This window comes from Phoenix dactylifera, chromosome 2, assembly GCF_051530095.1.
Source record: "Phoenix dactylifera cultivar Ajwa chromosome 2, Ajwa_hap1_PhDact_Kaust_v1.1, whole genome shotgun sequence".
Taxonomy (NCBI): domain Eukaryota; kingdom Viridiplantae; phylum Streptophyta; class Magnoliopsida; order Arecales; family Arecaceae; genus Phoenix; species Phoenix dactylifera.
This window is the reverse complement of record NC_143191.1, coordinates 24,567,848-24,584,425: the sequence shown is the minus strand read 5'-3', so window position 1 is coordinate 24,584,425 and position 16,578 is coordinate 24,567,848. Positions and strand designations below refer to the sequence as shown.

Here is a 16,578-nt window from a genome sequence, read left to right as displayed (position 1 = left end):
GGCTCCCGCCCAGAATAAATGTGCCACTTCGGCTTTCGGGGCCGACACGTGGCGCAATCCGGACGGGAGGCGGGTTTTAGCTCTGCCGATCTGGGCCGTCGGGTGGGTCTATATAAACCCCCGACTTCGCCCTAGAAAGGTCTCGCTTGTTTGTCATTGCTGCCATCCTTTCTCTTTCTTCTGGTTGCGACTGAGCTCTCCCGGCGGCTTTCAGAGGCAATTTCCAGCAGTGTTCAGAGGCGATTTTCGGCGACCCCATAGTAGGTCGTTTTCCCACATTGGCTCGGAAATCCTTTTCTTTTCTTTAAATACCTGCTTTCTTCCCCTTCTTCGTTTTCGTTTCTCGCTTTTTCCTTCTTTTTCCTCTTTTTCCTTTTGAGATGGGTCTTGGTCCCGGTGAGGTTGGGTCTACCTTGACCGAGGAAGAACTAGAACTGGTCCGTTCCCGGTTTTCTTCTAATCCGGGTTTCGTCTCAAACTCGCAGGGTCGGAAGACCGGGTAACTAAACCTCCGCCAGGTCGAATCGGATGTACATCGATGCGCTCTGGGCCGGCCTGCGGTTCCCCCTTCATGAGTTCGTGAATGACTTGCTGGTGGAGTACCAACTCGCCCCAGCACAGCTCACTCCAAACTCATGGAGGACCATTGTCGGGTTCGTGTCCCTCTGCCTTGCGCATGGGATCCCGACCTCGGTGAGCATCTTCCGCCGGTGTTTCATGTTAAAGACGAACCCGGCGGACGTAGAGTGGCTGTATTTCGCCTGGAGGAGCGGCATGTCGCTCTTCCGAGGTGCCCCTTCCTCGATTCACGAGTGGAAGGGGAGATTTTTCTTTCTTTCTTCCGAGCTCTCGTGGGGTTCGATTCGAGGTGGGGACGTCTCGGGCTGAAGGCCCTGAATAGGCTTAGTGGTCTTTCGGTGGGCGAGCAGAGAGCTTTTGATGCTCTGCGAGGTCTTGGGAGGGACATCCTTCTGACCGAGGAAGCTCTGGTGAACGTCGGCCTGAGCTCGGCGCGCCCCGAGGGTAAGGGCAGTTGTACTGCTCCTTCATTTTTCAGTTCTTTGCATTATCTGTTCCTTTCCTTTGTTCTTTTGATGTTGGTCCGATACTTAGAAAAATTTCTTCCTCTCTTTGTTTCAGATATTCCCCACATGCCGACCAGCAATGCATCTCTCTTCGCCCGACTGAAGAGGAGGGCAGCCGAGGCCGGCGGGGCTCTCCCCAAGTCCTGAAAGAAGGCTAAGCTGGCTGCTACTTCTGCTCCTGCTGAGGTGAGGGACTCGGGGGCCGGAGCTTTGGGGTCTTCCCAGGGGAGAGCTCCAGTTACCGAGCGCGCGAGCTCAGGTTCCGGGAGAGCGTCGGGCTCGACTTCTCCGACCTGCCCCGCTCCCATTCCCCAGCAGGCGGGCCGGCCAGTTATTCGTCTGCGACGCTCAAGGCCAGAGCAAAGTAGGGGCCTCGGGGTCCCGAGCGCATCCTGCCCCGTCGCCACGACCTCAGGGGGGCCAAGTTCTTCGGGGGCCGAAGGGAGGGCGTCGGCCGAGCCGGAGTCCCCGATACGCGAGGGTAGCTCGGCCTTCCGAGATGGTGATGTTGCGCGCGAAGTATTCCGCCGCGCAATGCTCCCGGCGGACCGGGCCGAGTTCAGAACCCTCTCGTTGGAGGAAGTTGTCGATCAGACCTACCGTAATACTGCTCGGGTAAGTCACCTTTTCATTTTGCCCTTAGTCGTCGGTATTTTCTTCATTTTTACTTATCGTTGCTTTCCCTGCAGCAGATCCACGAAGTCGATACCTTGGTATTCATTGCCTCAGAATGCCAGGAGGAGTCCCGGCGGCTCTATAGGCAACTGGAGCTGGCCAAGAAGAGGGTTGCCGAGCTGGAGGCCGCGTTGGCAGAAGCCGTAGCGCGGAGGGAGGCCACCGAGGCGGGTCAGCAAGCTATTGTCGACGAACTCGAAGAGGAGAGGGCCGCGCACTCTTTGGCGAGATCAGCGTTGCGTGCCTCCGAGGCGCGTCTTGCTGAGGCCCGCTCTTAAGCCGCCGGCCATAAGTACGAGGGCGGGGTCCTCCGCCTGAAGGTCGAGCAGCTCGAGGCCCGAGAGAAGAAGGCACTCGAGCGAGCTGAAAATGCCGTGGAGCTCTTCAAGGAGTCGGAAGAGTTCCGCGACATGCTGGAGGAGGAGACCGTGGATGGGTTCCTCCGGGGCTTCGAGAATTTTTGAAGGTAGAAGGCTCGATACTGCCCCCAGCTCGACCTTTCGGGGATCCGTCCGAGGATGGGGATAGGCGCTAAGACCGAGGCCGACGTCCCTGCAATTCTTGCGGCCGAGGAAGAGCTTGCCGAGGCCGAAGCTGGTATGGCCGATCAGGCGATGTCGGAGGCTTCTCCTGGGGAGGTTGCCGAGGGCGCTCCCGAGGCCTCTGGCGAGGCCCCGATTGAGGCCGCCGCGAGGGTTCCGAGCCAGCGCCCGCCGAAGGCCCTCAGGTTATTGCTATAGATGACCCTGAGGGTGACACTGGTGCAGCCGCCGCTCCCTAGGACTTAGCTTTTCTTTTTGTTTTCCCCTTTGTAAGTGAGGTCGGCCTTCAAACTTGTTGTATGGCCATCTTTGATTTTGTATTTCAGCCTTCGGATTTTTATTAATGGAAGAACTTTCTTTATAAATTCATGTCTACTTTTCTCTTCTTTGCGTAACGGATAGGCCTTTACTTTAATCGTTCGAGTTGATTCCCTCCTGGGGAATTCCTCTAAGTGCTGGAGCTCGGCTAAACTCATGGACTTAGGTTCGGATTATGTTTGCCAAACTATCAAGCTTAAGTCTGATAAAGAACTTTTAGGCGTCGGGCTCAAACCTTAGGAAGATTCACTAAGTCTTTGAGCTCGGCCAGGATCGTAGACTTGGATTCCGTAGACTTAGGTTTCGATTGCATTTGCTAGGGAAGGCTCCGAGCTCAGGCTCTAGGAGAGTTTACCAAGTCTTCGAGCTCGGATTCGAAGTTTGCTAGGCCCTTGAGCCTGGCTCCCGAATTTCCAAGGCACCGAGCTCAGGCCTCGGACCCCAAGGAGGTTTTGCTAGGCTTCCAGATTCATCTTCTGGAATATTCGGCCAAGTTTTTGAGCTCTGCTTTTTCGGACGTGGGTTTACGAAAAGTTCTGGGGTCGGTCTCCGAGGAGACCGTGAATCAAAGTTAAGTTGCCGTTGGGGCCTTTGCGGCTGTTGGCCTCGGGCTTGGTCGAGGTTCCGACGAATAGAATAGGATCCTGCGGTGAGTGCCTTGGCCCTTTCGAGCCTGATCAGAGTATCAACGGTCGAGGTCGTCACTGCGGACTGGCGTCGACTTTTCGATGTCCGGGCTTGGCCGAGTCCTCATTTGGAGGGGTCTGTATAGGCTAAAATGGCGATCACGAATGGGGAGAGCGTGCGCGGGGTTGACAAGCCCCTGGCCTATGGACGACTCAGAAGAGTATTCCGACCTTGGTCGGGGGAATCCCGAGCCTAATCGGGGTTTTGTCGACGATATAAATAAATAGATATAATGGAGCAGATGCTAAGCGGGGTGTACCTGTTGCTTTGTTGGGGTTAGGCGCCTCGTGTCGAAGCAAGCCACTTCGTTCTTTGGCTAGCTTTCGGAGGCGTTCTTTGGCCTGTGGTCCGCTTCAAAGACACCGGCATATTGGGAGATATTGACGTCGTCGGAGATTTGCGTGGGTGTTATTCCGTTGTCGTCGTCGAGCGTCATGGAGGGCCGCAAAGGTACCATCCCATTCTCCCGAGGACGAGGGAGCTTGGGCTCGTCGTCGATCTCGTGACGCCTCCTGAGGTCGAGGAAGTTTGGGACTCTACGGTCGACACACGGGGCATCCCGACCTTGATCGAGGTATCGAGCACGAGGTTGAGGGAGCTTGGGCTCGCTGTCGACCTGGTGACGCTTTCCGAGGTCGAGAAAGTTTGGGACTCTACGGTCGACACACGGGGCATCCCGACCTTAGTCGGAGGATCGTGCGCAAGATCAAGGGGTCTGGGAATGCACTGTCGACCTGCAACGCTTTCCAAGGTCGAGGGAGTTTGAGACTCTACGGTCGACACACGGGGCATCCCGACCTTAGTCGAAGGATCGTGCGCAAGGTCGAGGGGTCTGGGAACGCACGGTCGACCTGTGACGCTTCCCGAGGTCGAGGAAGTTTGAGACTCTACGGTCGACACACGGGGCATCCCGACCTTAATTGAGGGACCGTGCACAAGGTCGAGGGGTCTGTAAACGCACTGTCGACCTGCGACGCTTTCCGAGGTCGAGAAAGTTTGAGACTCTACAGTCGACACATGGGGCATCCCGACCTTAGTCGAGGGATCGTGCGCAAGGTCGAGGGGTCTGGGAACGCACTGTCGACCTGCGACGCTTTCCGAGGTCGAGAAAGTTTGAGACTCTACGGTCGACACACGGGGCATTCCGAACTTAGTCGAGATTTTTGAGGGAGATCGAGACCAAGCTCGATATCGATGCGGCGGGGCGTTCCAGGCTCTGCTGGGGCATTCGAGCTTGGTCGGGCATCCGAGCTTGGTCGGGTTTCCTGAGATTCATGGACATCCCGTTATCAGAAAGAGTATGAAATAATTAATGGAGAACCGTAAGCGAATTATCATAAGTGGAGGGTAAGAGTTGTATTCCCATTTATCGACGACCCCCGAGGGGTTTATTGGTAGTACATCCGAAGATTCTCGGAGTTCCAACTTCGAGGGATAAAAGTTCCCTCAAGAGACTCCAATTTGTACGCTCCGGGCCGCTGGACTCGCGTGACCCGGTAAGGTCCTTCCCAGTTTGGGGCTAGCTTCCTTTGCTCAGTTGGCTGAGAGGCTTCAGCTCTTCTAAGGACGAGATCCCCCACTTTGAAAAGCTTGGGCTTGACTTTGGAGTTGTAGTACTGGGCCATTTTCTGCTGGTATCTCGTCATGCGGACTCGGACGGCTTCCCTTGTCTCTTCGACGAGGTTCAAGTTATTCCTGAGCCGAGAAAAGTTGGAGTCGGCGTCATAATGCTCCACTCTCGGGGAGGGAAGACCGATTTCCAATGGGATAACAGCCTCCGTCCCGTATGCCAAGTTGAAAGGGGTTTCGCCTGTGGATAGTCGGAACGTAGTCCGGTAGGCCCAGAGAACGTTGTACAAGTCCTCGACCCACTGTCCTTTGGACCGATCGAGCCTGGCCTTGAGCCCCTGCAAAATGGTGCGATTTGTTACCTCGGTTTCTCCATTTATTTGGGAATGGACGACCGAGGTGAAGCGGTGGTCGATGCCGAGTTCGGAGCAAAATTCTCTAAAACGAATGTTGTCGAATTGGCGGCCGTTGTCGGATATGAGGATGCGAGGGAGTCCAAATCTACAGATGATCGACTTCCACACAAAGTTCCGCATTTTCTGCTCAGTGATTTGGGTTACTGGTTCAGCTTCGACCGACTTAGTAAAGTAGTCGATGGAGACAATCAGAAATTTTCTCTACCCGGTTGCCAGGGAAAATGGCCCCAGGATGTCGATTCCCCACTGGGCGAATGGCCAGGGGGCACTGATCGAAGTTAGCGGGGCTGAAGGTCGGCGCTGGATATTAGCATTCCGGTGGCATCGGTCGCACCTTCGGATAAAGTCCATTGTGTCCTTTTGGAGTGTGGGCCAAAAGTATCCTTGGCGCAAGATTTTATGAGCCAGTGCTCGGCCTCCCAGATGGTTCCCACATATCCCTTCATGGACCTCTCGCATAGCATAGTCCGCCTCCGACGGACGGAGGCATCTGAGGAGAGGAGAGGTGAAGGATTTTCGGTAGAGCTTGCCTTCATACAATATGAATCGGGAGGCTAGATGCCTGATTCGGCGAGCCTCAAGCTCATCATTGGGGAGGACTTCACTTTGTAGATAATTGACGAGCTCGTCCATCCAACTCGGCTCGGTGTCGATGCACATGGTCGGCTCAGGCTCTTCTGTGCTGGGTGTTTGGAGATATTCAAGCGTCGTCGCCTTGGGGAGCTCGCTCATGCGGGAGGTCGCCAGCTTCGACAGTTGATCAGCCCTGAGGTTTTCCGTTCTGGGGATATGGTGAATGTTGAAGGAGCCTAGGGCGGATGTGAGTTCTCGCACCTTTTAGAGATATTTCTGCATTGACGGCTCCTTTGCTTCAAAATCTCCCAAAACCTGGCTCACGATCAGTTGGGAGTCACTGAAGACCTTCAGGTTCCCGACTTTTAGTTCTTTCGCCAATTTGAGCCCGGCAATGAGCGCCTCAGACTCCACCTTATTGTTCGAAGCCGGAAACTTGAGGCGTAGGGCCTGCTCTGCCACCACCCCATCTGAGCTTGTAAGGATAAGACCGGCTCCGCGAACCCCCGAGGTCGAGGAGCCGTCCACATATAGGACCCATGGCTGCCCCGGGGTCTCCTTTGTTGGCATAAGTGGGAGCTCGGGGTCGTCCGGCAAAGTGCACTCCACGATGAAATCGGCGAGCGCCTGGGCTTTGATTGCCGGCCTTGGACGGTATTCGAGGTCAAACTTTCCGAGCTCGACTGCCCATTTGGCAATCCTCCCGGCACATTCCGACCTCCGCAAGATTTGCTTCATAGGCTAGTCAGTCAGTACGGCCACAGTGTGGGCCTGAAAGTAGAGCCGGAGTCCGAGCTAAAGTGATCAGGGCGAAGATTGTTTTCTCCAATTTAGAATATCGGGTCTCAGCATCCCTGAGGACCCGACTGGTATAGTAGATAGGTCTCTAGAGCTTGTCCTCTTTCCGGACCAGGACTGAGCTTACTGCAACCGGGGAGACGACCAGGTACAAATAAAGAACTTCGCCTTGCTGAGGCTTGGTGAGTAGCGGAGGGAAGGCAAGAAGGCACCTAAGCTCTTCAAAGGCTCGCTGGCATTCCTCCGACCATAGGAAGTCCTTTGGTCGTTTGAGGAGTTTGAAGAATGGGAGGCAGCGCTCGGCCGACCTGGAGACAAACCTCCCCAAAGCCGCGACCCGCCCGGTAAGCCTCTGCACTTCCTTGACCGTCTTTGGAGGTACCATCTCTTGCAGCGCTCGGATCTTCTCGGGATTAGCTTCGACTCCACGTTGGGTTACTACGAGCCCAGGAATTTGCCTGAGGTGACTCCGAACGCGCACTTTGCAGGATTGAGCTTCATTTGGTACTTTCTGAGCTTGGAGAATGTTTCACTGAGGTCAGCCACATGGTATTCTGCTGTTCGGCTTTTCACCAGCATGTCATCCACGTAGACCTCCATGTTTCGGCCTATCTGATCTTTGAAGATTTGGCTGACCAGTCTTTGGTATGTAGCTCCTGCATTCTTCAATCCGAACGGCATCACCTTGTAACAATAAGTGCCCTTGTCGGTGATTAAAGCTGTCTTCTCCTCATCTTCTGGCGCCATTCGGATTTGATTGTATCCCGAGAAGGCGTCCATGAAGGTCAACAGCTGACGTTCCGAAGTAGAGTCGACGAGCTGGTCGATGCTGGGAAGGGAAAAACTATCCTTCGGGCAGGCTTTGTTCAGGTCGGTGTAATCCACGCACATACGCCACTTCTCGTTGGCTTTCTTCACGAGGACCACGTTGGCGAGCCAGTCTAGATGGGAGACCTCCCGGATGAAGCCGGCCTCGAGGAGCCTGTCTACCTCCTCGGTCGCCACCCGCTGTCGTTCCAGGGCGGAGCCCCGCTTCTTTTGCCTCACGGGTCTGTAGGTCGGTTTCACCTGGAGTCGGTGAACCGTGACCTCGGGGTCGATTTCCGACATGTCAGCGGGCGACCAAGCGAAGACATCCATGTTGGCCCGGAGGAATTCGATCAAGCGCTCCCTTTCGTCGAAGCTCAAGCCGGAGCCAACCTGCACGGTTAGCTCAGGGCAATTTTCCTGTAAAGGGATTTAGGTAAGGAGCTCACCAGGCTCTACCCGCTTCTTCCAGAGGTCGTTCCGCACGTCTAATGGTTTCAATGGGCAGCATGCGATCCGTTGCTTGAGTCGGCGCCTCGGCCGGTAGCTCCTGTAGGTTTGATGCTTCAATCGGTGGTTTTGCTTTGTAGGTCGCCATGTAACACCGCTTGGCCACCGTCTGGTCTCCACGAGCTTCGCCTATCCTCTGATCAGTGGGGAACCACACAAGCAAGTGGTAGGTTAAGACCACAGCCCGAAGGGCATTAAGTCACGATCTTCCCAGAATGGTGAAGGCAGGCGGACCACAAGGAAGTTCGTCCTCATAGTGCTTTCTCGAGGGGCGAGCCCGACCGTGACAAGAAGGTTGACCTCGCCCTCGATCGGGACCGAGTCCCCGGTGAATCTGACAAGTGGAGCATTCATTCTCCGAAGGTGGTTTTCCGTCAACCCCATTTTTCGATAGGCATAGTAGTATAAAATATTTGCCGAGCTTTCATTATCAATCAAGACACGCTTTACATCAAATCTACTCACAATCATAGAGATGACCACAGCGTCATCATGAGGAGTTTCAACTCCTTCCAAGTCCTTGTCCGAGAAGGAGATGGCTTTAGAAGTGCGCGGGCGCTTTGGGGGAACTCCTTCTTCAGTTGGCTCTTCAGCCGAGCTTCCTCCTCCAATGACGTTGATGGTGCCGGCAATAGGCCTGTTGTCATTTGGATTTTCAGATGGTGCAGCATTCTCTGCGGGCCTTCTTTCCTCGCGCCGGTTCCGTACAAACCGATTTAGTACTCCGCGGCGGATGAGTGCCTCGATCTTATCCTGGAGTTGGAAGCAATCCTCCGTGTCATGGCCATGGTCCCGGTGGAAGCGACAATACTTCCTTGGGTTGCACCGAGCTCCGGTGTCCCGCATTGGGAGAGGAGGCTGGAAGTAATCCCAGCCTTCTATCTCCATAAGGACCTCTGCCCGGGGGGCATTCAGCGGGGTGTAACTCTCGTACCTCCCCGAGGACATTCGTGGCCGCGGTGGAGATCTCGGTCGAGGCGGGGACCTTGGTCGATGCCGTCCTTGTGGTTGGGGCGGGCTTCTCAGCTGAGGTAGGTTTTTGTCTCGACGTAGAGACCGACTTCTCAAGCAACCGCGCTCTTTGTTGCGGTTCCTCTGCTTTTTCGAGGCCTGCTCGGTCGCGCCTTTTCTAGAGGCGATGGCCTCCTCGGCCTTCGCGTACTTCCAAGCTCGGGCTAGCATTTCGGTAAAATCTGCGGGAAAACTCTTCTCAATGGAAAAGAGGAATATGTAGGAGCGGGCTCCAGTCTTTAGCACCGACATGGCAATCGACTGGTCGAGCTCACGGGCCTACCAGGTCGCAGCGGTGAAGCGGTCAAGATATTCTCTGAAGGATTCCCCCTCCTTTTGTTTGACGTCCAGAAGGGAATCCGATGTCCGCCTCTGGCGTCGGCTGGCAGCGAAGTTGGTGGCGAACTGCTGGCCGAGCTGCTCGAAAGAAGATACCGAGCTCGGCTTCAGTCCAGAGAACCAAAGCCAAGCGGTTCCCCGAAGGGTAGCTGGGAAGGCCTTGCAGAGCACAGCCTCCGAGGACCCTTGCAATGCCATGAGGGCTCGGTAGCTCTCCAAGTGGTTGAGGGGGTCAGCAGTTCCGTTGTAGGGCTCCACTTGGGGCATTTTGAACCTCGGTGGGACCGGCTCGCCCTCGATCTGGGAGGAGAAGGGGGACTTGGTGGTAAACTCAAAGTCACCCTCGCGCCTCGCCTTCCTACTATGAAGCGCCTTAATCTGGCGCTCCAAGTTCTCGACCTTCCTGTCGAGCTCCCCAGCCTGGGGGATTATCATAGTAGTCTGCTCCGGCTCGTGGCGGTCTGGAGCCGACTCAGCTTCCGAAGGCTGCAGCATTCGGTCTATGCTCCTCCCTGGCATTTCTCTCCAGGAAGACGTCCGGGCCGAGCCTTGATGACGGCATCGTTCTTCATTATTAGCCCCTGAGGAGCCGTGGAGATTCTGGCCCTGGGGCACCGGCCCGTTTGGAGGGTGCACTGGCTGAACCTGGGCCTGCGGAGGCGGTCCAGGCGTGGCTCCCCCTGTTGCAGGCCTTGGACGGCTGCGGCCAAAGCCTGGACCTGCTGCACCAGGATGTTGAACTGTTCTGGTTGAACTTGGGGAACCGGGTCAGCCGAAGGCGGCGAGTTCTGGCCCTCCGATGCCTAAGTCAGAGGGGGAAAAGATATATCGAAGAAAAATGTGTCCAAAGTTTTTTGTCTCCAGCCCCCTTCAAGGTAGAGGGGTTCTCCTTTTATAGAGAGGCGCTGGGTTACCTGTGATGCGACGGGACCAGGTTGCCATACGACTGAGCATGTCGCATGAATTGGTGCACGATCATGTGAATTAATGCCTCGCCGTAGGGGATGAGGTCGGAATCAGGGAGTTGTCATGGCTGACTGGACGCAGCCGAGCTGACTTGCATGGAGGACTGAAGATCCATAGACAGCAGGGCCATGCGCATTAATTGTTGAGTAAGCCGAAGGTCTGCAGAGACCATGTGCATTAATTGTTGAGTAAGCCGCTCAAGGCGTGGTCCCAAATCGGGCCGTAGGAGGATGTGACCGCAACGGGCAGTCGGCGAGGTCCGACTTCCAGGATCGGATGCCTTCCGAGATCGGGTGCTTTCTAGGTCGGGCGTTTTGAGGTCGAGAGCTCCTAGGTTGGATGCCTGGTCGGGCGTCAGGTTGGGCGTCTGAGGTCGGGTGCCAGGTCGGTCGTCCGAGGTCGGGCGCCAGGTCGGTCGTCCGAGGTCGGGTGCTTCCAATCACGTGTTTTGGGGGGACTTGTATTTCCCTCAACAGCAATCACCTGCACAGGTCCATGCAAGGCTACACGACTAAAGCCATGCGAGATACCAGACCACATACATGGCAGAAAGATAAACAATATAATTACAAAGGCCGCAAATGGTTTGGGTTGACCCATGGTCCGACCCGTCCACCCAACTCGGACTCAAATTGGAGGACTTGCATGACAGGGTTGGGTCCTAAAATTTGGACTCGTTCTATTTTCGGGTTGGTTCTGGATTTACTGAATTCAGACCCGACCCGACCCGAGCGACCCATATATAAAATATTAAAATATTACTATAAATAATAAATAAATTGGCCAAAAATTCGCTGGTTTCTCATACGTAATGTTACGTTAAATGCCCATTTGACTTGTGAGGTAGATCAACCGGCCACATAATATTACATTAAATGCCTATTTTACTTCATGAGGTAGATCAGCCAAAGTATTTATGGCTATGGGTAGAGAGAGACATAAAGCCGTACCTCTCAAAGATAGCTAGCGGCTAGCTAGCTGACCCAGCCCACCATGCATGGGTTCGTGTCGCAAGAGCCAGCAGCGTATTTCTTTTCCGCCGGCATCTGGAGCTCACATTCCCAGCGGCGTCACAGTCTTCAATCAATTTTTGCATCTCCTCTCCGATCTCCTCGGCCCCATACCCACCACCTCCCAATCCCATCCAACCACAGGAGTGGAGGAGGAGAAAATAAAAGAAAGAAAAGCGTCCAATCTTTTTCTTTTTGTCCTTATGTGAATCAGAACAAGATAGGGCCAGAAATTAGAGGAGGAGGATCAGCGGGTCTCCGCTTGGCGCTGGCTCTAGCAGTGACCTCTCTTTTCGCCTCACCCACCCGATCCCTCCGCTTCGACCTCCAATCGGGCAAACCCAAGTGCATCTCCGAGTACATCAAGCTCCACGCCACAGCTGTCGGCAAATACAACATCCTCAACCCCGATGACTCCAGCCCCCTTCTCGACTCCAGCCCCAAAGGCGGCGGCGGCCAGACCGGGCTTTGGAGAGGATGGCAAGAAAAAAGGACTAAGACGAGAGACCCAATCCAACCCGAATGGCCCGTTGGGTCTACCATGGACCTGACCCGACCTGTTTTTCTATCGGATCGAGTCTGAGTCCAAATTTAGAACCCGAACAAAAAATCGAATTACTCAGGATCCGGTCCGACCCGACCCATTTACACCCCTAATAATTACTTGAAATACAGTGTTCCAAACTCTCTTTTCCCCAAAGGGAACCACCACATACCAGCCAGATTGCAATTTTAAGGTGACTGAAATGCTGAGAAGATGGAGCAGATTAATTGATTCTCTGAATACAACAGCCAAAAGAAAAACACCAATACCATATTCAAAAGTTGGGAGCAATATATTGTCTTTGGTTCCATACATATAACTTAGAATTACATTTTGGTACTGCCAGCAACAAAAGGAACACACCAACAGACTTAACAAGTGTTAGTGTAAGAAAAATAATACATATGTCCAGGAACCCAATGCCCTTAACATCACTACGAAATTAATTGGCCTGAACTCCGAAAACAGAACATCCATTCAAACAGACTGCAACAATGCAGCTTCCAGAGACATATACAGCTCCCGACTTCAAGAGAGCACAAGCGCTAGAACCATTCCAGACACCAACACAATAAGAAAGGTGAGGCTCCGATTTACATGGCCAGCATTTGCAACGTTTTCATCCTGTGACTTTGAAGAGCCAGAAGGGCAGGCAAGCCCTTCTTTGCCTTCACGGCACTCACTGGCAAACAGGCCTGGCGGGTATTTGCCATAGAGATTAATGTAACTGAACATGGTTGATGCGCAATCGTTGGTGCTATCATTCAATTCTTCAGCATAAGGGCATGCAAATTCTTTGAAAGCACCACAGCAGAGCTTAGCAGAATACTGGGGCCCCTTGCACTTGCTCGTGATAATTGTGTAATTCAGGAACTCGAAGTTCACAGGGCAACCTGACAGGGATGCCAAAGAGATCAATTAGATTTACCATTAGTAATAAAGCTAAATGATGCATGACAGAATGAGATTCCACATTTGCAGCTGACTTTTTAGGATAGAGATTAAAGATCTTCCCTTTGTAATGTTCATCAGTATTTTTGGTGATAATTATAGCAACTTGGGAATTGCAACCATTATCATCATCAGACAACGATTTTCTAACAGGATTGGAAATGTTCTTCTAATAGGCTCTGTGACAGTAGTTCTGCAAAATTATACTTAGGCCCTATTTGGGGGAGCTGTTAGTAATAGAGCTTTTGGAAGTAGAGCTGTCTAAAGCAGAGCGTTTATAAAAAGCTATTTGCTGTTTGGTAACTACACTTCTAAAGTGCTGTGGCACTTTAACATGTATTTAGTAAACAAACTGAGAAAGTACTTTTATATGACAAAATGACCACAAAGGACATTACCAGTATTATACAACAGAGCATAATAAAATATAATATATATTAATACATAAATATATGATATAGTATAATATTAATGTAATGTAATATAATATTATTATAATATAGTACTATAACATTATGTATTATAGAATAATAATTTAATATAATATTAAATTATTTAACATAACATATCAATGTATTATGATATAATGTAATATAAAATTATATTTATAGTATAATACAATAATAAATATATAAAATATTATAATTATTAGTGTAAATTAATTTTTCATCCTTCTAATAACCATTTATCTCTCTAACAAATTTTCTAGCTAGGTGATAAAATTGGTTAAATAATTACTAATATTTATTTTTATTTATTTATTTAGATCAGATTATTTGCCACTCACTCATTATTTTCCTTTTTATTTATTTTATTTATTTTATTTATTTATTTATTATTTTATTTTATTGAAATATAGAGGGGTCGCCGGCCATGGATGGTGGCCGGCATGGTGGCTGCCACCGTGGGCAGCCACGAGCTCCCAAAACAAAAAAAAAAGAAAAAAAAAAGAAGAAGAAGAAGGAACGAAGGCGGCGGCATTGAGAGGAAGAAGAAGATAGAGAGGGAGAGGGAAAGGATGGGTGAGAGAGGAAGAGGCGGGATGAGAGTTTTGGAGAAAAAAAGTGTGATTTAAATGGAGATATTTTGGTCCAAAAAACAGCTTTCCGACAAAGCTGAAAACAGCGTTTTCGAAAAGCTCCAAATTGAAGCTTCTCCCCAAAAGCTGTTTTCAGCTTTCCGCAAAAGCTGAAACAGCTTTACGAAAATTTTACCAAACACCATTTTTTATCTAGAAATACTTTTGGAGGGCCAGAAAGTGCTTTTTGGCCCTCCAAAAGCTCCCCCAAATAGGGCCTTATAAATTGTGAAGAATGCTATCTATTTTGTTATTGTCATATAGCTTTCTGGATTTGCAGCTGTATCAAAATTTGTATTTGAGGCAGTCATATTTCTGCAAGAGTGACATAGCTTAATATATGCTTTCGTTTAAAGAACTTATTTGCTTGCATTATCCCAGTACCGTTGCATAACCGCACAGTGTACTCTCTGATGTCACTCAAATTGCAGAATCATGCCTGAAAATGGTGAGACTCACCAGCACATTTAGTTATCCTCATGAAACAAAATATTAGCTGAGCGCATTTCTACTACAAATATCTGTTGTTACATATACTTTCTTACATAATTATTGATGCATAAGCATAGGAAAACTATTTGGGACCAAAATGATTCATTTGGAGTGCACTCACAAGAGAAGGGCTAAGTTTTTTCAAACAACTCTTGAATTGTCAAGTTTTGGCTATTAAATGAACCAGTCGCAACGATATTGGTAAACAGTGGTTGACAGTGCTTTAGTAATTAATCATGATGCTTATAAGCATATAAACATCGTCAGGTTGATAAGTACACCACCAACCCCCCCCCCCCCCCCCCCCAAAAAAAAAAAAGAAAGGCGCCCTCTATTTCACTGTTAAGAAGTACTTAATATAAAATCCATTCTCACAATCCATTGTGAACTGAGTGTCATGGGTTCAAAAACACAAAAATAGCCTTTCGGCATGCAGGGATAATGCTACATACATCTGACCCATCCCATACCTCACAATGGCTAGACTCTCGTACATTATGCTGCCCTTTCATATATCTCAAAATTGAGAGATTGGACACTCACACCATGTTGGTACCAGTACAAGATGCATATGTGAAAATCAAAGCACATGTATCCATGGACAAGATAAAGCCAGCTGGATAATTAGATTTCATCATATATTAACCGGTTGCTGGGGACCATACATATTCTGATCTCACAATGTCGATGTATCCAATCAACCATGTTCAGTAAAAGATGAAGCGGTTTTGTTTTGGGGGGAGGGGGGTGTTGTGGTTGATTCGGCAAAACCCAAAAATAAGCCACTTCCAGTGGCTTTTGGCATGGTATCTCAAGAATCTGCCATCTCTCACTGCTCACCAGTCAATCAGGCAATATGCTGAATTAAGTCCAAGGTTCAAAAGGAATCATCGTGATACTCAATCTCGAACCTTGGCGATCCAGCAAACTATTCCAGGTACTAATTACCTGCTATAACTTAAGAAACAAAAATTGCAAAACAAGTCGCAAACCATGCACTCACTACTCCTTCCCTTGTAGGCACTTCCTATGCCACTTTGAACTATGTGCAACATACATAGACTGCTAGCTTATGATGTTAAACCCCCACTTTGAATTGTGGATCCACTCTCTCCTTCATATCTATTTCAAGTGTCATCTGAAACTGGGAGTGACATGCAGTCACTGGTAAACTATGTCTTTTAATCATGTTATGAAACCATGAACCCATTGTCTCACATGAAATCAAATGCTCCAAATGCCTTTTGTAGTTAGTTAGTTCTCCACATCATGTTTAGCTTGCAGCTAAGATCCTCCGATCTCTTGAATTCAATTCTGCCACTGAATGGTAGATAATACTAATTTAGACATTAAAACTCCACTAGCATAAGAAATTGCACCTTTCTTTCCTCCAATTTTCTCAGTTCACCCTAATATTTATCCAAAAGCCAGCTTAAACTACCTCGTAGATACAAGGACAAAAAAGAAAAGTTCTTTTATCAAAAAACAAACAAAAAAAAAGCATCCCTTTAAAGTTTAAAGCAAGATTCTGAGTTCAAATCAGGTGATTCCAGCCCAAGTTCAAATCTTTATCCCATAAAATCAGCAAAATATAAGTAAAAAACAAAATCTTGAATCAGATCATAGACTGACTACTGGGACAAGATCTTACTCTTTTTCGTCTGCAGCAAACTCCGACCCGTAGGTCCATGACATTGGAACACATCATCTATCACAGCAACAAAAATTAAGCAAAAAAATCAGCCCACAAACCTAAAAAAGAAAGAAAGAAAAAGAAGAAAAACCTGAGAAGTTTGAAATTAAACGGATCGATACCTGAGATGAAGGTAGAAGCAGCTGCCAATCCCACGAAACACATGAAGAGAGCCGCCCGCAAGGAGACGCTTCGACTCAAATCCATCTCCAGCCCCAAAAATGAGATCTTTCGAGGGTTCCCCGCCTCCTCCGATCTCTGGAATCCTCGGAAGAAGTGGGGCGGGAGGGTGAGGAGCAGCGGGGAGGAAGACGGGGGCGAAGAAAGCGCCGAGGAGAGGAGGGCACGAACACCCACCGGTGCGACCGAGTCAGGCCGAAATAGCCTCCTATTCGCCTCTTCCAACCGGCCCGATCTAACAACCGAACGGAGATTAATACCAATTACTGACATCCAAGTTCCCCATAAAGAATAGAGGAACGCGGTTTCGCTCCAGGACGAAGGTCATCTAAAG

General features: G+C 50.3%; 1 protein-coding gene across 1 annotated transcript; it reads right to left on the bottom strand.

Moving 5' to 3' along the window:
• Nucleotides 1–12,121: 12,121 nt before the first annotated feature.
• LOC103718467 (GPI-anchored protein LORELEI-like) lies at nucleotides 12,122–16,553 on the bottom strand. Its single transcript, XM_008807307.6, has 3 exons — nucleotides 16,187–16,553; nucleotides 16,023–16,079; nucleotides 12,122–12,743 (listed from the first exon to the last, which is right to left on the bottom strand). Exons 1-3 carry the CDS (start codon nucleotides 16,515–16,517, stop codon nucleotides 12,379–12,381), a joined length of 753 nt encoding a protein of 250 aa, XP_008805529.2. The 5' UTR covers nucleotides 16,518–16,553; the 3' UTR covers nucleotides 12,122–12,378.
• Nucleotides 16,554–16,578: the final 25 nt, after the last annotated feature.